Source organism: Triticum aestivum, chromosome 1D (genome assembly GCF_018294505.1).
Source record: "Triticum aestivum cultivar Chinese Spring chromosome 1D, IWGSC CS RefSeq v2.1, whole genome shotgun sequence".
NCBI lineage: Eukaryota > Viridiplantae > Streptophyta > Magnoliopsida > Poales > Poaceae > Triticum > Triticum aestivum.
This window is the reverse complement of record NC_057796.1, coordinates 363,410,711-363,433,907: the sequence shown is the minus strand read 5'-3', so window position 1 is coordinate 363,433,907 and position 23,197 is coordinate 363,410,711. Positions and strand designations below refer to the sequence as shown.

The 23,197-nt window shown below is 47.0% G+C and overlaps 1 protein-coding gene across 1 annotated transcript; it reads left to right on the top strand.

Moving 5' to 3' along the window:
- Window positions 1-19,597: 19,597 nt before the first annotated feature.
- Window positions 19,598-22,468, top strand: LOC123170052 (bidirectional sugar transporter SWEET1b). The gene is made up of 6 exons (XM_044587902.1): window positions 19,598-19,891; window positions 20,081-20,117; window positions 20,724-20,819; window positions 21,150-21,432; window positions 21,538-21,657; window positions 22,088-22,468. The coding sequence occupies exons 1-6, from the start codon at window positions 19,855-19,857 to the stop codon at window positions 22,298-22,300; spliced, it is 786 nt and encodes a 261-aa protein (XP_044443837.1). The 5' UTR covers window positions 19,598-19,854; the 3' UTR covers window positions 22,301-22,468.
- Window positions 22,469-23,197: the final 729 nt, after the last annotated feature.

Sequence of the window (23,197 nt, the reverse complement as noted above, 5' to 3'; positions counted from 1 at the left end):
TCCAAGCAACTCACAACCAAGAGCTGCTGGTCCTGCTCCTACACCACCATCAAGACAGGCAAGAGCTGCTACTACTGCTCCTACACCACCAACAACACAGCCAAGAGCTGCTGCTCCTACTCCTACACCACCACCATCTGGAAGAGGAGGAGCTGGCACAGGAGGTGCTGGCAGAGGTGGAGCTGGCAAAGGAGGAGCTGGCAGAGGTGCTGGCAGAGGAGGAGCTGGCAGAGGTGCTCCAAGGCCATTCCCTGCCCCCAGGCAATCTGCTACCTCCACTTCTGGTGCTATTCCGACTGATGGTACACACACTGGATGGATGGCCTACTTCGCTTCTAGTGGTGCTTGGAGATCTGCCATGTAATGTTGAACCGATACTAAAGTTTGTTGTTATTTTGGTTCATGCTACAATGTGCTGTTATGCTACAAACTGATGCTAGAATGACTGAACTTGATGGTGATGTTCATGGATTTATGTTGTTATGCTACAATGTGCTATTATGCTGGTTGATGGTTGTGAACATGATTTGATGCCTTTCTTGTTTTCTTTTGTTATGTGGATGCATATATGGATGGATATGTTGATATATTGATGATCATGTTAAAGGACATGTTGTTATTTGTCCAAGGATATGTTGATATATTCAGGTTCATGTTAAAGGATATATTGATGATTATGTTGATGTATTGATGGTCATGTCAAAGGATGTATTGATGATTATGTTGATGTATTGATGGTCATGTTAAAGGATATATTCATGATCATATATTGATGATTATGTTTAGGGTGGCTCGGGGACGACAGAACCACCTAAACCTACCATTTAGGTTTAGGGTGGCTTGGGGTCGACGGAACCACCTAAACCTACCATCTAGGGTTTAGGGTGGCTCGGGGTCGACGGAATCACCTAAACCAACCATTTAGGATTTAGGGTGGCTCAGGGTCGACAGAGCCACCTATACCTACATTTAGGTTTAGGATGGCTCGGGGTCGATGGAACCACCTAAACCAACCATCTAGGGTTTAGGGTGGCTCGGTTTAGGATGGCTCGGGGTCGATGGAACCACCTAAACCAACCATCTAGGGTTTAGGGTGGCTCGGGGTCGACAGAATCACCTAAACCAACCATTTAGGATTTAGGGTGGCTCGGGGTCGGCGGAACCACCTAAACCTACCATTTAGGTTCAGGGTGGCTCGAGGTCGACGAAACAACCTAAACCTACCATCTAGGGTTTAGGGTGGCTCGGGGTCGACAGAAGCACCTAAACCTACCATTTAGGGTTTAGGGTGGCTCGGGGTCTACGGAACCACCTAAACCTACCATTTAGGTTTAGGGTGCCTCGGGGTCGACGTAACCACCTAAACCTACCATCTAGGGTTTAGGGTGGCTCGGGGTCAACGGAGTCACCTAAACCAACCATTTAGGGTTTAGGGTGGCTCGGGGTCGACGAAACCACCTAAACCACCTAAACCTACCATTTAGGTTTAGGGTGGCTCGGGGTCGACAGAACCACCTAAACCTACCATTTAGGTTTAGGGTGGCTCGGGGTCAACGGAATCACCTAAACCAACCATTTAGGGTTTAGGGTGGCTCCGGGTCGACGGAACCACCTAAACCTACCATTTAGGTCTAGGGTGGCTCGGGGTCGACGGAACCAACTAAACCTACCAGTTAGGGTATAGGGTGGCTCGGGGTCGACGGAATCACCTAAACCAACCATTTAGGGTTTAGGGTGGCTCGGGGTTGACGGAACCACGTAAACCTACCATTTAGATTTAGGGTGGCTCGGGGTCGACGGAACCACCTAAACCTACTATTTAGGGTATAGGGTGGCTCGAGGTCGACGGAACTAAGCTAACCTAGTATTCCAATGCATGCTATAACATAAGCATCTAATATTGAGGCATCTTCCAATCATGGCACATAATATTGTGGCAATATAACATAAGCATCTACTATATCTGATCCATCTTGCAATGCACGATGTATCATTATTTTTAGTCTAGCAATCATAGCACACAATACTTACTGGAGTTCAACAGATTATAGGCGCAACCATTATTCACAATACATAGTGGAGTTCAAATGCATAGTTCATCCTTTTCTCACAAAAGGATGAATAGCATAAGTACTAGATACATACACAACCATAGTTCACAATTAGTACAACCATACACTACACAACCATAATTCAAAGTTACTAGGTCATTACACAACCATCATTCCCAAATGGTCATCAATGCCCACTAATCTCATATTCATCTTGTTTAGTTCTCTAAGATGGGCTGGATCCCCTTGATCTTCTCCTTGAGCTTCTCCTCTCCCTTCATGAGCTCAACAATCTGAAGCTCTAGCTGGCCCTTCTCTTCACTATGCTTTTCCTTTCCCTTAAGCAGATCAGCAACCTGAAGCTTCAACTCTAGCTTCTCTTGGGTGAGCTTCTCCTCAGACTTTGTGAGCTCTGCATTCTTCAACTCCAAATTCATACTAGCTTCACTCAACAAGTGCGTGTCTTTCATATTCTTCAACTTCAAGTTCTGGATGACTGTTGCTTGAGCTCTTGTCAGGTTAACCAGCAGTCCATACTTTTGATTAAGCTTTTGGGTCTCTGCATCTTTCTTTGCCATCTCTGCCTTCATATCAGCCACCAGTTTACTTCTGCATTGCTGCCGATATGTAAGGTTAGACTGCAGATATCTGAAATCCACCACCCTATCCTCCTGGAAGTTCATAAGTTCATGCACATCTTGGACTAACTTGTCATAGTTGGCCTCCAGCTTGTTCATCTCTTCTGCCAGATGGTGAATAGTTAAAGCACTTTCAAGATTATCATTCACCCTAGCACTCTTGCTATCTTGAACCATTGCCCGGAGCTTCAACAATGCATTCTGCATTGTTTAGGGCCACTGATGATCAACCCATTCAACAAATCCACAATTATGACCTTCCTGCAAAAGGATCAAGAAGAGCAATAGAGTTCATACCCCAGGTAAATACAGAATGAGAGCAAGAGCACTGTAAATTAATAGTAACCTAGATACATTGGTAATAAGAAATGCATCAATTAGTTTAAACCATAGTGCAAACCAAAATAGCAGCATGTGCAAACCAAAATTACATCACATTTAGCTAAAGATTTTGCTACTCAGCTACAAAGCAAGAGGAAGCTCCAACTGCAACAACATATGCACTACAAACTACTGAAGCTAAATTGTTCATCATTCAATGATATGTCTCCAACGTATCTATAATTTTTGATTGTTCCATGCTATTATATTATCCATCTTGGATGTTTTATATGCATTTATATGCTGTTTTATATGATTTTTGGGACTAACCTATTAACCTAGAGCCCAGTGCCAGTTTCTGTTTTTTCCTTGTTTTTGAGTTTTACAGAAAAGGAATACCAAACGGAGTCCAATTGACGTGCCAATTTTTGATGATTATGGACCAAAAGAAGCCCCCGGAGTAAAAGAGTTGGGCCAGAAGAGTCCTGAGCCAACCACGAGGGTGGAGGGAGCGCCCTACCCCCTGGGGTCGCCCCCCTATCTCGTGGATGACTCGGAGACCCCCCCTGGCGTGAGACCGACGCCAAAAATTCCTATAAATACACAAACCCCCAGAAAGAAACCTAGATCGGGAGTTCCGCCGCCGCAAGCCTCTGTAGCCACCAAAAACCAATTGGGACCCTGTTTCGGCACCCTGCCGGAGGGGGGACCCATCACCGGTGGCCATCTTCATCATCCCGGCGCTCTCCATGACGAGGAGGGAGTAGTTCACCCCCGGGGCTGAGGGTATGTACCAGTAGCTATGTGTTTGATCTCTCTCTCTCTCTCTCTCTCTCTCTCGTGTTCTTGATTCGGCACGATCTTGATGTATCGCGAGCTTTGCTATTATAGTTGGATCTTATGATGTTTCTCCCCCCTCTACTCTCTTGTAATGGATTGAGTTATCCCTTTGAAGTTATCTTATCGGATTGAGTCTTTAAGGATTTGAGAACACTTGATGTATGTCTTGCATGTGCTTATCTGTGGTGACAATGGGATATTCACGTGATCTACTTGATGTATGTTTTGGTGATCAACTTGCGGGTGCAGTGACCTTGTGAACTTATGCATAGGGGTTGGCACACATTTTCGTCTGGACTCTTCGGTAGAAACTTTGGGGCACTCTTTGAAGTTCTTTGTGTTGGTTGAATAGATGAATCTGAGATTGTGTGATGCATATCGTATAATCATACCCACGGATACTTGAGGTGACATTAGGGTTTTTGTTGATTTGTGTCTTAAGGTGTTATTCTAGTACGAACTCTAGGATAGATCGAACGGAAAGAATAGCTTCGTGTTATTTTACTACGGACTCTTGAATAGATCGATCAGAAAGAATAACTTTGAGGTGGTTTCGTACCCTACAATAATCTCTTCGTTTGTTCTTCGCTATTAGTGACTTTGGAGTGACACTTTGTTGCACCTTGAGGGATTGTTATATGATCCAATTACGTTATTATTGTTGAGAGAACTTGCACTAGTGAAAGTATGAACCCTAGGCCTTGTTTCCTAGCATTGCAATACCGTTTTTGCTCACTTTTATTACTTGTTACCTTGCTGTTTTTATAATTTCAGATTACAAAAACCTATATCTACCATCCATATTGCACTTGTATCACCATCTCTTCGCCGAACTAGTGCACCTATACAATTTACCATTGTATTGGGTGTGCTGGGGACACAAGAGACTCTTTATTATTTGGTTGCAGGGTTATTTGAGAGAGACCATCTTCATCCTACGCCTCCCACGGATTGATAAACCTTAGGTCATCCACTTGAGGGAAATTTGCTACTGTCCTACAAACCTCTGCACTTGGAGGCCCAACAACGTCTACAAGAAGAAGGTTGTGTAGTAGACATCATTCAACACTCTGTGTAAAATGTAGGTTTTGGGGGAACTGGCTCAACCCTCAAAGGGGTGGCCTATCACATATATATAATGATGACATACAAGTCCAATACCAATAAGGTATGGTTTACACAGTAGGGCTACAATACGAAGTCTAACACCCTCCCTCAATCTCAACTCACTCCTGAAGTATCTAGGAGGTTGAGATTGCGCCTACAGACCTCAAACATGGGAGAAGGTAGAGGCTTGGTGAAGATGTCCGCAAGTTGATCTTTTGAAGAGATAAACCTAACTTGTAGTAGCTTCTGTGCAACACATTCCCTCACAAGATGATAGTCAATCTCAATGTGTTTAGTCCGTGCATGGAACACCGGGTTTGACAACAGAAACGTAGCACCGATGTTGTCACACCAAAGGACCGAAGGATGTGGCTGAGCAACTCCTAGCTCTCGAAGTAGGGACTCAATCCATATAAGTTCAGCAGTTGCATTGGCAACCGACTTGTACTCAGCTTCTGTGCTGCTGCGGGAAACAGTGGCTTGCTTGCGTGCACTCCAGGCGATCAGATTAGGACCCAAGAACACAACATGTCCCCCCGTGGATCGCCTGTCATCTGGACACCCAGCCTAATCAGCATCAGAGAATGCAGAAAGAACTCCGGAGGAACTGGGGCGCAGGTGAAGACCAAAGGAGACAGTGAGACGCACATAACGCAGTATGCGCTTCACAGCAGACCAGTGTAAGCATGAAGATACTGGCACACCCTGTTAACCGCAAAGGAGAGATCAGGACGCGTGATCGTCAGATACTGCAGGCCACCAACAATACTCCTGTACTCAATAGCATCCTCAGGAGAGAGAAGAGCACCATCAGCAGCAGAAAGGGTGTTAGTGGAGGACATGGGCATAGGCGATGGCTTGCACTTGAGCATACCAGCACGGCGCAAGAGATCAAGAGAGTACTTCTTCTGGGTGAGAGCCAAACTGCCACGAGACTGATGAGTGACCTCAATACCCAGAAAGAAATGAAGCTGTCCCAAATCCTTGACTGCAAAATCATGACCAAGTGCAGTCACAAGAGCATCAGCAGCCGTCGGAGATGAGCTCACCAGGACAATATCATCCACATACACAAGGAGGTACATGGTCACACTCGGTCGCTGAAACAAGAACAGTGAAGTATCAGCCGTCGAAGGAATGAACCCATGAGTGCGTAGAGCTGAAGCCAGGCGAGCATGCCAGGCACGGGGAGCCTGCTTCAGTCCATATATGGCCTTCGTCAGATGACAGAGATGATGAGGCCGAGTGTGATCAACAAATCCAGGTGGCTGTCGCATGTACCTCTTCTTCAAGCAATCCATGAAGAAAAGCGTTCTGCACATCAAGCTGGCGGAGAGACCATCCACGAGAAACTGCCAGAGACAGAAGAAGTCGAATAGTGGTAGGCTTGACAACTGGGCTGAATGTATCCTCATAGTCCAGGCCCTGATGCTGTTTAAAGCCCTTAGCCACGAGGCGCGCTTTGTAGCGCTCAATGGAACCATCTGCATGTTTCTTCACCTTGAACACCCACTTCGAATCAATGATGTTGACGCGAGACGGAGGGGGAACAAGTGTCCAGGTCTTATGCTTCATAAGAGCATGATATTCTTGTTCCATAGTAGCCCTCCAGTGTGGAATACTCATAGCGGCTTGATAACTGCGTGGTTCGGCGGTTGGATCATCCACAACATGAGCCAGGCAAGCAGCAAGATAGGTGACCGTGCCATCGGTGCGCTCCTTGGGACGAACAATGCCACTGCGGCTGCGAGTGTGTGGACGTCGCGGGGGAAGAAACACCGGGGCCGGCGGGGTGTCCGGAGCAGGTGAGGCTGGTCCAGGGGACTCCGGCGAAGAACGACCGGGTGACGTCGGGCCGGGCGACGGCGGACCAGGCGACAGCAGGCCAGGCGACGTAGGCCCCGGCGGCGTGTGAGCCACTGCAGACCCGGGCGAAGTAGGCACCAAGGACGCCCGCGCGGATGGCGAGGGCGACGATGGAGGGGAGTCCGGACGAGGAGGTGGCGACGGAGACTGCTCAGAGGAGGCCGTCGCAGGCTCTGGCCCGGTCGCAGTAGCCAGCATGAGCTCCGGCCCAGGCGCGGTTGGAGATGGGGCGCCTGGTGCGGGGTCGAGGGCGGGAGGCGGTGCATTCACCGGCCGATCGACGTGCACCACAGGCGACGTAGCGGGTCCGTCAGGGAGGAGTTCCAGGCGAGCTCCACGTCCAATTCCTGCACCATGATTAGGTAACAACACAGGCGAATATGCAACATCTTCAAATTGGCCAGGCATAAGAGGAGATGAACTCATAGAAGGTGTTGTGGTGGATGACTGAGGCATGGCGGAAAAGGGGAAGACAGTCTCATCAAAAACAACATCCCGAGATATGTAGACTCGATTGGTTGGGACATGGAGACACTTGTAGCCTTTATGGAGAGAACTATACCCTAAGAACACACACTTTTTGGAGCGAAACTCAAGTTTGCGATCATTATAAGGACGAAGATGAGGCCAGCAGGCACACCCGAACACCTTAAAAAAGGTATAGTCAGGAGTTTCACCTAAGAGAAGCTTAATTAGAGTTTTCATATTAAGAACACGCGTAGGTAATCTGTTAATGAGAAAACACGCGGTAGCAAAAGCATCACTCCAAAAATGAAAGGGTACAGAAGCATGAGCAAGAAGTGTGAGGACGGTCTCAACTATATGGCGATGTTTGCGCTCAACAGCGCCATTCTGCTGATGTGTATGCGGGCATGATAAACGATGAGAGATCCCAAGCTTATTAAAGAAGGTGTTGAGGTTGCGATATTCGCCCCCCCAATCTGATTGAACATGGATAATTTTATGCTTGAGTAGACGTTCAACATGCAATTGAAACTGTATGAATATATCAAACACATCAGATTTGCGCTTAAGAAGATAAAGCCAAGTGAAGCGACTATAGGCATCAACAAAACTGACATAATAGTTGTGACCACTAACAGATGTTTGTGCCGGACCCCACACATCAGAAAACACAATTTCAAGAGGGTTCTTTACTTCTCTAGTAGATGAAACAAAAGGTAGCTGATGACTCTTGCCTTGCTGACAGGCATCACACACGGACATCTATTTATTGCTAGACACTAATGGCATCTCATGACGGTGGATTATGTGGCAAACGATGGGTATGGCGGGGTGACCAAAGCGAGAGTGCCACTGGGAAGGCGGCACACGAACACCGCTGAAGACGCACGGGGCGGATGGATCCTCCAAACGGTACAAGCCTTGGCTCAACCGGCCACTAAGCAGAACGTCCCGGGTTGCTCGAACCTTAACAAAAAGATTAAAAAGGTGAAATTCACATAGGACATGATTATCAAGGGTGAGCTTAGGGGCAGATAAAAGATTACGAGTTACCGAGGGTACCCGTAAAACATTACGAAGATGGAGCTGCCTAGAGGGATGACTAGTTAAAAGAGATGCTTGGCCAATATGAGAGATGGGCATACCTACACCATTGGCAATGTGAACCTGATCATGCCCGTAGTAGGGCTGGTAGGTGGAGAGTTTGTTGAGCTCGTTCGTCATGTGATCCGTGGCACCGGTGTCCATGTACCAGGCTGGATCAACAGGGTAGGATGGTGTGTATCCCTGCTCGACGTGCGGGTCCTTGCCCTTGGCGGCGATGTGGGCAGACGGGGCGGCAGCGATGTGGGCAGCCGGGGCGGCGGCAGGAGGACCAAAGCCTGCCATGGCAAACTAGCGCTCGTTGCCCTTGCCGTCATTGCCGATGCCAAGGAAGCTCCTCTGAAAGCGGCGGTGACACTTGGAGGTGACATGGCGTTCACGACCACATAGCTGGCACACCACCCTAGTGTTAGGGGCCCCACCCAGGGTCGATGCAGGGGGCGGGGCTGCCTTGCCAGGTGACGGGGCAGGTGGGCGCTGGCCATGAGAGGCCCAGAAGGCCGCCGGCTGGGCGGTGATGGTGGCGGAGGAGCGACGAGCCTCGACGCGTTGCTCGGTGAAGAGGAGGCGTGAGTAGAGATCGTGAGGAGGCATCGCTGGCTTGGCGTTGTGGACGGCCTCGGCGAGATTGTCGTAGTCGGCGTCAAGGCCTTTGAGGATGAAGCCGGCGAACTCCTCGTCGCTAAGCGGCCGACCAATAGAGGTGAGCGTGTCCGCGAGCACCTTCATCTTGTTGAAGTAGGTCGTAGTGGAGGTGTCCAGCTTCTTGATGTCGGCGAGTTCGCTGCGAAGGGCCGTCGAGCGGGAGGTAGAGACCTGGGCAAAGGCGTGCTCCAGGGTCGTCCATGCGTCCATGGAGGTGGCGGCGAAGAGACAAAGGCCAGCGACCCCGTTGCCGAGGGAACCCTGGATGGCAGAGAGGATCGCCTGGTCCTGTTGCACCCACATACGGTGTTCCGGGTTGATGGTCGGGCCGTGGACGGTAGGGATGACCTGCGGAGGACACGGTAGCGAACCATCAACAAACCCGAGGAGAGACCGGCTGCGTAGCAGCGGTAGGACTTTGGCGCGCCAGAACAAGTAGTTGTCCGGCGTGAGTCGGATGGCGATCAAGTTGTCGAAGTGGAACGGCCCGGTGGGCGTGATTGCGCCAGCAACAGGGACGATTGGCGGCGGAGCCGCGACAGGATCGACGACCGCGACCGATGCCGCAGGTGGTGCCATGAGCGAGGCCGCTGGTGGCTCCGCGGGCAGCGTCTCCCCCGAGGTTGCCGGGATGACGATGAGTGTCGAGGAGGATCCAGAGGAGGCCATCGCGGGCGGCGGCGGCGCGACTGGTGCTGAGGCCGTCATGGGCGGTGACGGTGGGATCGGCGCTGAAAACAGGGAGCCGACGGCGATGGTGCCAAAGAACTAAGGCACTGACGGAGCCAGGGGGCGAGGTGGGAGGTTGAGGAGGGCGGCAAGCGACGCGGGGATAGACCCGGAGCTGGCGGCGCCCGAAGCGGAAGCGGTCATGGCGCCGGCGGCGGTAGCCCTAGGGTTTAGGGTTTTGGTGCGGCGGCGGCGGCGGGTGGGGTGAAGGTGGAGGACCTAGGTTAAACTCGATACCATGTAAAACGTAGGTTTTGGGGGAACTGGCTCAACCCGCAAAGGGGTGGCCTATCACATATATATAATGATGACATACAAGTACAATACCAATAAGGTATGGTTTACACAGTAGGGCTACAATACGAAGTCTAACACTCTGTTGGTAATCAACTCCAACTGCAAAAGCATATGCACTCCATGGTGTCAAGCAAAATATCTAGCACCAAAACAAGAGCATATACACTACAAAATAAAACTACCATTGAACTATTTTTTTTGCTTTGTAGCTGAGTAGCAAAATAACTCTGAATTCAACTATAAGAGCATATCCACTACATAGTGTCAAGCCAACATTGGCTGATCCTTCAAAGGCAAAATAACTTTGGGTTTACTGACATTAAACTACATACGCTACTGGACTAGCTAATGTGAATAATCAGCCCCTTGTACTGATGTTAAATATGCCACTGTACTGATCTTAAACTACATAAGCTACTGCAGTACCGCTACTCCGGTTAAATATGCCACTGCCAAACTAACAAAAATATCAACCTACAATTCATACCGGCTCTGCATATGCTAAAAACCTCTTGCTTGTGTCTGTTCCTTCAAAGGTAACAAGCCTCTCAGATGCCTTGCCGTGCTTCTCACATGGGGACATTAGATCCAGCTCAAGCCCCTTGTGATCTGGATCTTCTAGGCTGAAAGGGACCTGCAGAAGCTCGTACAAACACAATGGCCAAATCAAAACCTAGCTAAATCACCCAAATCAAGAACCCCAAATTCTGAAACCCTAACCCTAAATCTAGCTCAAGAGAACTAACCTGGTTAAGCCCTTCGGTGGAGGAGGAGGAGGAGTGCATGTGCGGGAGGCTCGACTGGTCGTCGCTGCTTTCGTCCTTGAAAACCATGGCGGCGCGGCGCGGTGCTGCGAGCTCGGGAACGCGGGCACCGGCGAGGGAGCAAACGAGCGAGGAGGAAGAAGAGGAAGAATGGTGCGGTGCGGGAGGAGGCAGGCCGGCCAGAACGAGGGAAATAGCGACCGCACCGGACTCGTCCTCGTCAGTGCACGGGCAGGCGCCGAGTGGCCATCGTGGCACCTGACAGGTGGGCCCGACCTGTCAGTTCGGCCGTCGATACGTCTAAAATGACTTTTACCGTTATTTGCAACGGCCCGCCCCAAAGTTGGTACTAACATGCGAAATTTAGCAAAGTTGATACGAATCTGAACGTCCTATTTTTTGCAATTAACTCTCGTCAACTAATCGTGTAGCTTGCCGATCCGGTGAGCTACGTACGTATCATACCCTCTTCTGACAGCAGGCGTAGAACGGAAAGGCCACACACAGCCCCTGCAACTCCACGTTTCCACTAGTAGCCGTCTTCCTGAGAGTGTTAGTATAGATGCATGCACGGCGAATGTTACTTGCACATTCCATGGCCGACAAGCAACGAGACTAAACCGGGAATGCATACATTATTAGTCGTTGCACATTCCAACGGTGCGTCTTCTTCCACCGTCTAACAGTTCCCTTCCAATCCAAGCAACGACTAAACCGGGAAACGCGCGAAAGAGACATACTACACAGTTATCCAGAGTGTGCGATGGCAGGAGATGACACAAGAAACGCGCGCGAGGCGCGATCGACAATTTGGCATCGCTGTCGTAAGATCGATCGATCTTCTTTGCCTGTGACCTAATTACGTGCTTGATGCGGCCAAGAAGAGGACATAGATGCATGCGGCATGCCTATTTAGACGACCCGCATCCACATGGCTGGTGTCGCTGTGTTAGAGCCCTTTCTTGCATGGCAATGTCCAACTCCAGTTTACTATGTTGAGACAGTAAATAGAGTGCTTCGCTGACCAAGAACAGCCGTTAGTACCAGGGCACATTTATGTTCGTTAGTCAAACTTGTTCACTGCCATGGAGGCGAGGGAAGGAATGTTAGCTTTAAACAGTTTACTTTAGCTAAGGGCCTATGTGGCTTTATGCGGCGATTCGATTTAGTTCAACAGGCTCAATTCATTTCCAAACTTTGTGCAGTAATATTGACAGGTTGTGTGCATTAAAATGCATGAATATTAATGTTTACACGTTTCATATTCATACATTTTAATTCATCAGGTTCAGTCCATTACCTAGCTTTGTACAGTAATATTGCAGGTTGTTTCTTACCTGCTGGTCACTAATGCTCTCTGCAAAAAGGATATGTCAAATGCATCTGCGACACACTCCTTCAGTTCTAAATAATGATCTTTAGGAAACCGTTTTCAGCCAAAATTGTCTATCTTTTATATATGTAGCATGTGTGGAACATATTTAGAATCATGAGATGAAACTAGTATGATTATATTTGTATACGAATTTTATTGAAGAAACAGACCCAACACGGAATTACAGTCAAAAGATACCAAAGAGGGAGACTATGAGACTTATGCAAAAAAAGCACAAAAGGCGAAACATTTTCACATAATAACATCAGTTTTATCTTTTTTGCATGGTAAAATGTGTATCATTCATATGTAAAGGTCAAAGTACAAATCACGTAAAGACCGACATGACAAAAATGAAAAGACAACATGACGTTTCTGAGCTTGACGCCAACGGCCACCAAAGGAAAAAATGACTGGTCACCTTCTCACCCAAGCTCGACACGGCTCCATCGCTGATGTGCAACTTTGCGGATCTCCAAGGTGGCTCACCAAAGATGAAGCCATTGCCATTGAACGAATCAGACCGGGGAAACACCACGGACACGCCATCGAACTCCAGATATGGTCCCCACCACAACTAAGACGCTGAAGAAGGAAACCATATTTGTCATCCATCAACCACGAACTCAACACACATTCCGTCTTTTAGATGTCATCGATGCAGACCACAATTTTAACAACGGGTGCTATACCATGAGAATGTATCATGTGTATATCCTTTCACAAAACAATCTCCATACCCTAAAGCCAGTGACCATGGTGAAAATGTATTTTGTGTACCGAGCCAATTTGTGCACCCAATGCATCAGTGGATTCTGGACCCTTAGATGAAAAAGTAATGCACTAGATTTTGGTCAAAAGTTGGACTATACCTTCTTACAGAGTCAACCTTCCACTTTGTACAAACTAATCCGCACTCTACAGCACACACACTCCCATAAGGAATTTGTATGTTATTTTTTTGGCCCAAACACAAAAATGTTCATATATTTCAACCATATGTTCGTTTTAAGATCCATTTTGACTTTCATATTTGTTTTGACGAGATCTTTGAAATAAGATCAATGCTGAATATGTTCATTTTTGTTTTGTTTTTCTGAAACATTACTTGGAATTTGATCCACTGGAAGCATGCTGGCAACACGTATGAAAGAGAGGCGGACATTTCTCAACTACAAATTACAAAACATGTAAATGTTGCAGTCAAGTTTCGAGTTAAGTTTCAAAAAGCAGAAAATTATTTATTTTCAGTAATATACCCAATATTAATCTTGATTCAAAGATCTCATCAAAACAAAGAAGACAGTCAAAACGGTTCCGAAATCATACGTTTCGCTTAACATATGTGACGCCTTTTTTGTTTGAAGCAAAAAAGTTAACACAACAAATTTATTTATAGGAGAGGGAGATGCAAACTGCGGGTTGATTTTGATAAAATAAAAGGGCTACTCTGCACTGTTTTAACAATCCATCTACCAGCCTGATCATATCCCTCAGTTTTTTATCCAGTGGCTCAAACAACACGAGTGCATTTGGTGCATGAATTGAGCCAACGTTCTCACTCTACCATAGCCATCCGTCAAAAAATCGACAGTTACACCAAGACAGATAAATGACTCTCTAAACACTCCATTCCTAACATGATTTTTTTTGGAGCACCATTCCTAACCTGATATGAGCATCCAACGATCGGCCAGTATAAAGTGAGGCTTTTTGGCTCTCGGGCTCCATGAAGGCCGATTTTTCCAAAATAAAAAAATCGACCTTCTAAGTTTCAGAAACATATGAGAATATACACAAGTACTTATAGGTGTATACTAGATGTGTGTAAGATTTCATTATGAAGTAAATTTTCATGTGAGCTGTACAAAAAAAATCATGTACTTTTATAGTGAATAGTACAGGTGCTAGAAATACATGATTTTGTTAGTTTTGCCTAGCTCGCAGCATTTGTGTATTTTACAGACAAATAGTATATATAAATCCATAGGTATGTGTGTATTTAAAAAAATTGAAACCTGAAAATTATAACTTTGAAAATTTTCAAATTTCAGGCTCCATGGAGCTCGAGGTCCATTAGCAATTTATATGGATAATATTACATACAAATATGACGGGTTTTTTGGCGAATATAACTTCGTTTGGTGCCTAGTCTACCGCCATGTGGACCTTACATGTCAGCAAGATGTGTCAAGACAATTTAAATAGGGAAATCTGTCAGAAATGTATATCTAACGGGCAAAAATTGGAGACAGAAATAAGTCTAGGACAACAAAATTTAGCAACTTCAAATTGACCCATATTCTTTGCAACTTAAGCAACAAAGTTAATTCCAATAAAGGAACTTGTCTATGAAACTTGTATTAAAGTTCTTACATGGAAAGATATGGAGTTTTCCAGAAAAATAAATGCATCGCAAAACTGCAGATGTTGCATTCTCGTGGAACTGCAATAAAACCATGCATGTTTTTATTTTCAAAAGGAGGATAACCCCCAACCTCTGCATCTCGGAGATGCATGCAACCATTTTAGTTCATTAGTTCATGCATGTTTAAAGCACATGGAGTGCATTTTTAGCTCTTTATTCCTGTCCTTTTTATGTAGACTAGAAACAAATACTCATTAGTTCAAGCTAATATAAACTGCATGAGCCGGTTCTTTTTTGTAATACTGGATTTTCTTCAAATTAAAGTGAGAACATGTACTCGGTCCAATAAAATGCTCGTCCTGTTGGCGGCAAATTAACCTACCATGATTTCCTATTTTTCCTTTTGGCAATGCCACGTTACAAAGGCGAGGAGACACCAAGCTAAATGCCAAAACCAGTGCCACAAACACTTTATGCGTTCAAGGATCGCCTGTCACGTACCAACAGGCCGAACCCCGGTTCCTTTCCACCTCCCCACAGGAGCTTGTCTTACTTCACGGCCGAACGCGATCGGAATCTCTTGATGTGGCCAGCCAGCCGTGTGCCGATAGGGGAGCAAAGGAAACCAATCGATGCTGGTGATCCGGACGATGCCGATCGCGTAACCGCATCGACCATAGATCACTACTAGTTCGCTCAATTATTTGCGTGATGATTGTTCAATCTGGATTCGATTTTCATGGTGGCGGTCGATCGTGCACGTTCCAGTTCGATGGTACTGACAAAGTGGCCGGTCGGGGAATATTGTGCCGTTGCTGTCACGAGTGCAGGTGGCGAGTTTGCGGATACATACGTGTGTTCATGGAGTATTGGCATTCCGGTGTGTGTGCGACTATCCTTTCGAAACAGGCTTTTGTCTCGCTTTATATATTCTCACACACTTGATATTTCAAAAAGTCAAAGAACAGCGGCCATGGGTGACCAGCTAGGCCTAGCTGCCGACTTATAGTTTGGCCTTCTGCAATGTTTGGCAGCGTTGCAACGCCGGACACATGAGGTACGTATTTGTTTGTGCTTGATCCAGTTTATCAGTCGTCGCCGACGTTACCAGCTGGTGCCTGTGGCAAAATGCAACTTTGGTTATGTACTAAATAAATCCATTTCGTTGTACATATATACACGCGTACCATTATATGTTACAAAATTCAAGCGATCTTGGCATGATGCATGCCCTCAAACCAAAAATATAGATAAAAGTTTGCATGATGAACGAGCGTATTTGTTTGCATGCATGCATGCCTAAAAACTAGGCGTCCACGTACGTACGTACAAGGACCTTGCAGAGCAGCGTGGAGCCTAAAGCGTAGTCGGCTAGTCGCTGTCCTTGGGAACTGTTTCGAGTAAAACGTACACCTATGCCAGGCGTCATATACATACTCAGTGTCACTGACATCATCTCTTCTGCATGTTGAACACAAAAAACAATGATACAAAACATATGCGGTAGAGGTTCCTTTTTTCTCTTAATACAATACAATCACATATGCTCACACACCCAGCCCCTATGAACACCTTTAAGATACTGGGCTAGCACAACATCTTAAAATTGACGAAATCAATTTTCCATCCATTGAAAATAAGTCCTACAAAATGTTTGGACCGGACTATAAATATAAAATATTTCCCTAAAATGTTCATGGATCACATGAAGGCTTCACTCTTTATATGTGGAAGGATGATTGGTGCGAGATCGAGGTTCCATGAAACACTGGTACATTTCTCTAATTCCAAATCTTCGACAATACTAAGGAGGGGGTGGGGGGCTTTTGAACAGTGGTGTGTGTTTGCCATGATATTTGCCCACTAATTTCGAACTGAATTTTCCTTTGCTAGCTGATATTGTATCAAAGCCCACGATTCGGCCATCCATGTCGCTGTCGCTGAAGATGGTTGGGTGGTCCATAGATGATTTTGAATTGCAAACCATGCAGAAGGTTTTCACGTTTGTGGATGCCCGCACGTTGCAAACTAACATTTGCATATTTATTGATGTCGCCCCAAAAATATTGAGCCGGATACATTGATGCCCCTGAGTATTATTCCCCTGAAACCAAGAATTACACCCAATGGCCGGGGGGGGGGGGGGGGGGGGGGGTTGAATATCATGTAATGGAGTCAAGTGATCCACCGTGCGAAGCCTTGTTGACACTCCATGTTTTCTTCTTTGCTATTGAGCGATGTCTTTAGGTCTCTGCCATGTCAAGCCATGACAGATGTAGGAAAGGGGCCTTCTTGCCGTCTCCCTGGATGCATGTAATAGACCCATATTTGCCTCCTCGCAGGACTTCCCAACCCCACCAAAGTTTTCGTGAATTGCTTGCACTTTAATTATACACATATATTAATAGTTAAAAAAATTGCACCAGGAATACTCTGTCCTCCGTCAGGAGTTAGAAGTCAATCGTACATTAAGAAGCTCAAGAGATTTGTCATCATCCAACAGGAAAAATAATAAGGAAAGGATGAACATTTCAAAAATGCGCCCTATAGCATGTGTTTTTAAATGAAATACAATATTTTCTATAGATAATATAAAATATATATGAAAATGGGTTTTGTGCCCTAAAAATAACTACATTCTATAGCATTATTAACTTCATTTCCTAATACAAGACATGATAGAAATACAATCGATCTCCGCTATGATCACTAATTACTAAAAATGATTTGAATTTGTAAGCTATAATTATGCTGCATAAGTACTGCAAGGAGGCAAACATGGGTCTACGGATGTACTCCTTCCGTTCTTAAATATAAGTCTTTGTAGAAATTGCACTATGGACCGCATATGGATGTATATAGATGCATTTTAAAGTGTAGATTCACTCATTTTGCTACGTATGTAGTTCATAGTGAAATCTTTACAAAGACTTATATTTAGGAACGGAGGGAGTATTACGCAGGACTTCCCAACCCCATTCGATTAGGTGCATCCTCCGCTTCTTTGGAACGGCCCCCGCGTCGTCCGGACGGACGGCACGGGCGGCGCCCCCGATCTCCTCCACCGACCGTCTCCTCTGTGCTTCTTCCCTCGCCGCCGCCGGATGACGCCGTCGGGCAAAGCCCGCGGCCGATGGCGGCGGCGGGACGTTGTCTTTCTTTTTCGAATCTTCCCTTCTAGCCCGACGGCGACGACTAACTGCCCAAGGCGCTCCTCACCGGCGGTTGGTTGATTCGAGCAGTGTTCATGATGGTTAGCCACATCATCCCATGCCTTGTGAGATGGACTGCATCTCCTCCCGTCCGTGCGTGTGATTTGATTGCAGCGGAAAACGGATCCGAGGCGGACTGCATCGGCTCCATGTCCATGCGTGCTCCTGCTGGACGGCGAACCTTCCACCTCTTGCCACGGTGGCTCAATCATGGGCCTCTGGTGCCGAGGGTGCCTCCTTTACATCGCTGGCTGGCGCACATTAGAGAGCATGTCTGCCATATGTGCTCACTACGGCGCACCGCTAGCCCAGTCAGCTCGGCAATGGGCATTGTCTTCACAGCGACGGCGACGGTTGCCAAAAGGCTCGACCGTGGTTGTGACGCTTGGAGCGCGTGGGCGGTTGCTCTGTTGGCGGTTGCATGGATCCTGGATGGCCTGTGGAGCTCGTGGCCAAGATCGCGGCGCGATCCCGGCGTGGACAGCGGCGTTCGGTCACATTCTGGCGACGCGCGCGCCTCCAGCCGCTGTCGCCCATTGTGATGGAGGTGAGGGGCATGATGCCATCTGCGGATGCCTACAGATGTTCCTTGTCTGGTACCCTTGTGTGGCGTTTCCTGAGATCTTCGGCGCTGTGCACGGTTCACCGTGATGAGGTACAAGCGGCGGCGCCACCACATCGCACTATCCGCCTCGTCAGCAGGGATCTAACGTAGGTGGGCATGTCATTATGGAGCGAAGGCCAGAGGTTCTACGCACTCATATTGTGTGAAACTTCTTGGTAATGGCGGTGATGTATGAAGAAGACTGGATGGGCTAGATCGGAAGAAGTTTGCGTGTCGGACGATTGGAGCTTAGCAGCAGTAATCTCGGCGAGTGGGCGGCGACACTGACAGACTTTGTTCTTGGTGGTCTCAGTTTCGGGGTGAAAGCCCTAGGTCTTGTACCTGGCAATGGCGGCCTCATAGTCGTTTCCTTGTTGAAGGCATTGTTTGGAGATTGGACCTTCTTCAGGGTGAAAACCCAGGATCTGACTAGGATGGTCGGACCGGACGATGATGGTGTTTGTGCACTATAACCTTCCTGAAGGCGTCGTTTTTGGAGAATCTTTTTCGGAGTCTAGGTGTTGCCACCATTGGTGGTGCTCTTATTGTTGCGAGTCTCTTTTTGTTTTGACGAGGCTTTCGTTTTTTCTTTTTTTTCATTTTTTTGCTGTGTGCATCCAACATGTCTAGACTTGCTCTGTATATGATGTTGTTGCAGAGGCCGGGTGTAATTGATATCATCTTGATATTAATATATTCCCTTTATTGAAAAACCATCCTTACACAAGCAGAAAATAAACACAGGTCATTGGATGTATCGACGACGTCTTCATCCTGCATTCGGTGGTGGTACGCCGTGAGGGAAGCTCGGTGCCTCCTCTGGATCTCTGGAGCACCCTCGGACCCGGGTAACGTTGTTAGCTAACAATATTTGACTCTTCCTTTCTTTTCGGAAAAAGGGCATGGCAAAAGTCTTAGATCCTTCCAGATGCATGAATATAATGTGGACGATCTATACAGACCACACACACTGAAGGAAAAGAGCTACTAGCACAGAAAGACATACGTACATTCTTGTCAAATGTCAATAGTGTCCAATCCAATTAGCTAGTGATAAGCAAAACAAGATCCTCCCCATATGCTAGTGCTGGAAACGTTACTGTTTACTGCCCGGCACTCCCACGTCCACAGGGGCATCGTTTTCATGGAGTGGCCAAGATAAGAACGTAATCAATAGGCCGGCACTGCTACTCTCCCCCCTGACCTTACCTCCTCTCCATCCAACTCTTCCTATTTATACGATGCAGCCGTCCATGTATCCATCATCCACACATACGAACACATACAGCATTGTCATTTAGCTGTTCTTGCTTGCTGCTTCTGAAAAACCTGCATGCTAGCATCCCCAGCTCAGAAGAAACAGGGCTCTCGAGGAGGTCTGTCTTTCCATCTTGGTTTTGTTCTGGGTTCGTCGAGGAGAAGACAATTTTTTGGAGGTGCAAGCTAGGGGCTGATCAGGAGGTCAGACATGGAGGATGTGGCCAAGTTCTTGTTTGGGATTTCGGGTGAGTGTTCCTGATTTTCATTTTCCTATGTGGTACTCTAGTGTTAAAAACGTTCTTATATTATGAGACGGAGGAAGTAGTAATTAGGAAGCCATTTTGGTTATCTTGTGTGCTGTGGTTTGCTCATTGGTGGATGTTCTTGTTGGGACGTCCTTTCAACCTAATTACTGCTTGATTTTGTTGTTTCAGGCAATGTCATTGCTCTATTTCTCTTCCTATCCCCGGTGTAAGTATTTCATTACCACCTTTTTTCTTCTTCTAAATAATTATTTGGTAGCTAGCTCTGTAACTTACAAGAGATGGTTAGAGTGAAGGTGTCAAGACAGCAGAGTGTTACTGGACCCTACACTTTTCTCCCTTTTATTGGAAGAACAACAATTAAGCTATTTTGCTCTCTCTTTCTTCAGTGAGACCAGGAAACATTATATTTCTGAGTCCAAATCGTACACTCCATATGTGTAAAACCACATGAATAACATGCGCAACCCTTTGGTGCACTCAACTACTAATTCATATATAATCATATAAGAAATAACCTAGAATTTGCTGAAAAGGAGCTTGAATTCCTGGGGTCCATGCATCTATTAACCCTCTTAATTTAATCTAGCTACGTACATAAACTAGAAACTTCCGGCACCCACCTTTGTATGCATATATTGCCACCTTCCGATTTATTTATTTCAGACAAGTCATTTTCAGTGTCCAATTTCTGATAGTATTATCATTCCATTCATGCTGTTGAGAAAGTACAGTTGCAACTTTACTGTTAGTCTTTTATACAATCTTACTGAAATATATAGACCTGTGAAAACTGTAATTTGTCCGTTCACAGGCCTACTTTCTGGAGGATCATTCGTAACAAATCAACAGAGGAATTCTCCGGGGTACCATACAATATGACGCTCCTCAACTGCCTCCTGTCCGCCTGGTAAAACCTCTCAATTTTCTCCAAGAACAAGTTTTTTTTTTCGGGGTTCTCAAGTTAACAACAGTACAACACGTGATTGTGTTTACGAGGCTGGAGATCCATCTCATCTCTTGCCTATTTTTTTAGAAATTGCCACCCTCACTTCATTGTTGCATGCTTCTGCAACGTGTCTCTATGCAGAGACATGCCGTTGTACACGTAGCTAATTAAGGCCGACCCAAGTGCATAAACTATTCCCGTTCCCTTCCGATCTTGTTGATGCATGGTGCAAAAATTCGACGTGTTACAAGTGAGAGAGTTTGATCTTGCCGCGTTGGTGTGCGTTTGAAGGTACGGGCTGCCCTTCGTGTCCCCGAACAACGTCTTGGTGTCGACGATCAACGGCGTGGGCGCGGTGATCGAGACGGTGTACGTGGTGATCTTCCTCGTCTTCGCGTCGAACAGGAAGGCGAGGCTCCGGACGCTCGGCCTGGCGTCGGCCGTCGCGGCGGTGTTCACGGTCGTGGCGCTCGTCTCCATGCTCGCCCTGCACGGCCCGGCACGCAAGCTCCTCGCCGGCCTCGCCATGACCGTCTTCTCCATCTGCATGTACGCCTCGCCCCTCTCCATCATGGTACGTTTTGTTCGTCCATGCATGCGTGCATGTATTCCTCCATTGCCTTGCACTTGCACATGTTAGTAGCTTACTACTGATCTGGGACTTGTTGATTTCTCGCAGAGGATGGTGATCAAGACGAAGAGCGTGGAGTACATGCCGTTCCTGCTGTCGCTGGCGGTGTTCCTGTGCGGCACGTCGTGGTTCATCTACGGCTTGCTCGGCCACGACCTCTTCGTCACGGTAAGTCTTATTAGTCCACGCACGCACGCACGCACACCTCTAATCCAACTTTGCTGTGCCGTGGGATCGATGTTTCTCTTTCCTGATGCCGACTCGCGTCGAATAACTTCATAACATCTAAGGAAACTGTGAGTGGACAAAATGACTGCACTAACTGCGTTGTCATTGTAGTCTAGTAGATGCCCTTGCCGGCCGGCCGGTGCATGAATACTCGTTTTGACTTGTCTATGTGCGATCCAGGCATGCATGCACGTACGCTAGCTGAGCGCGCAACGTGCTCCAGTAAATGGGCCCTGCCGAAGAGGCGAGGCAGCGCCCATGCGCGCGTGCGGCCGTCGCCATGAAACATGCCTATAGATATCGCCTAGCCAGTCACTGCTTCTGCAGATGCGCTTGACCGTTCGATTGATGCTCTATTCTTCTTTGGCAGATCCCCAACGGGTGCGGGAGCGTCCTGGGCGCCGCGCAGCTCATCCTGTACGCCATCTACCGGAACAACAAGGGCAACGCTGCCGGCGCCGGCAAGCTGCAGGGCGACGACGTGGAGATGTCCGTCGACGGCAGGAACAGCAAGGTCGCCGATGGCGACGACCGCGGTGCGACGGGGTCGACGAAGGCCGGCAAGATGGTCAGCCAGGTTTAGCTAGATCGATCGAATATCAGCCATATTATGTGCTTTTTCTACCAGTATCTTGTTGCTGCAAGAATCGCCAGTGTTGACCTTGTGTAATTAGCCAGTAGAGGACTAGCCTTTAATTGCCACCTTGTACCTGTTTGTAAGCTATATGTATTGCATACGTGTACTGATGTCTGAAGCTGTATTTTCTACTGCTAAATGTAGTATACATACTAGAAAAGGAAAGTGAGCATTAACTTGCATCGCCCTTAATTTGAATCACGCTCACGCCATCCGATCAAATAAAGTCTACATTAACTGCCAACTTGCAGTGTACTCGTCTGTAGACTGTAGTATGTGCGCACGTATGAGTATCTTCGTGTGTACAATGTTTGAAAAGAAGTGATGATAATAATGGTAGTAATAACAAATCACTGACATTTGGGGCCAAGGTATTGGAAATCTGACTGATCTGAATGTGGAAGTGATGGTAATAACAAAGAGAAGACAGTTGGCAATTGCTGTTATGTTGTATTACGTGACACCACCGAAAGAACCTCAAAGTCAAATGATGTGATCACGAATGATGCATTTGATAACAAACTGTGGAGAACTTGAAATCTGATGTTGGAGATTTGAACAAACTGAAAGAAAAGGGAAAGAATACCGACTCTGCTAGGGAAGAGGTTGACGATATTTCTGCGACTCAGATATGGAGCTGATTTACTCTGCTAGAGTGCAAAAACTGATAGTAGTAAGGCTGACAAAAGCCTAGCTCCAAAGATTCAAGAACTTGAGAAGAGGCAATCTCGTGTGGACTGGTATCATATCGTGATCCCGTAGTTGAACATGAAGGTGTGCTCAACAGGTGGACTAGTATCTTATCGTGATCCCATAGTTGAACATGAAGGTGTGCCCAACAGG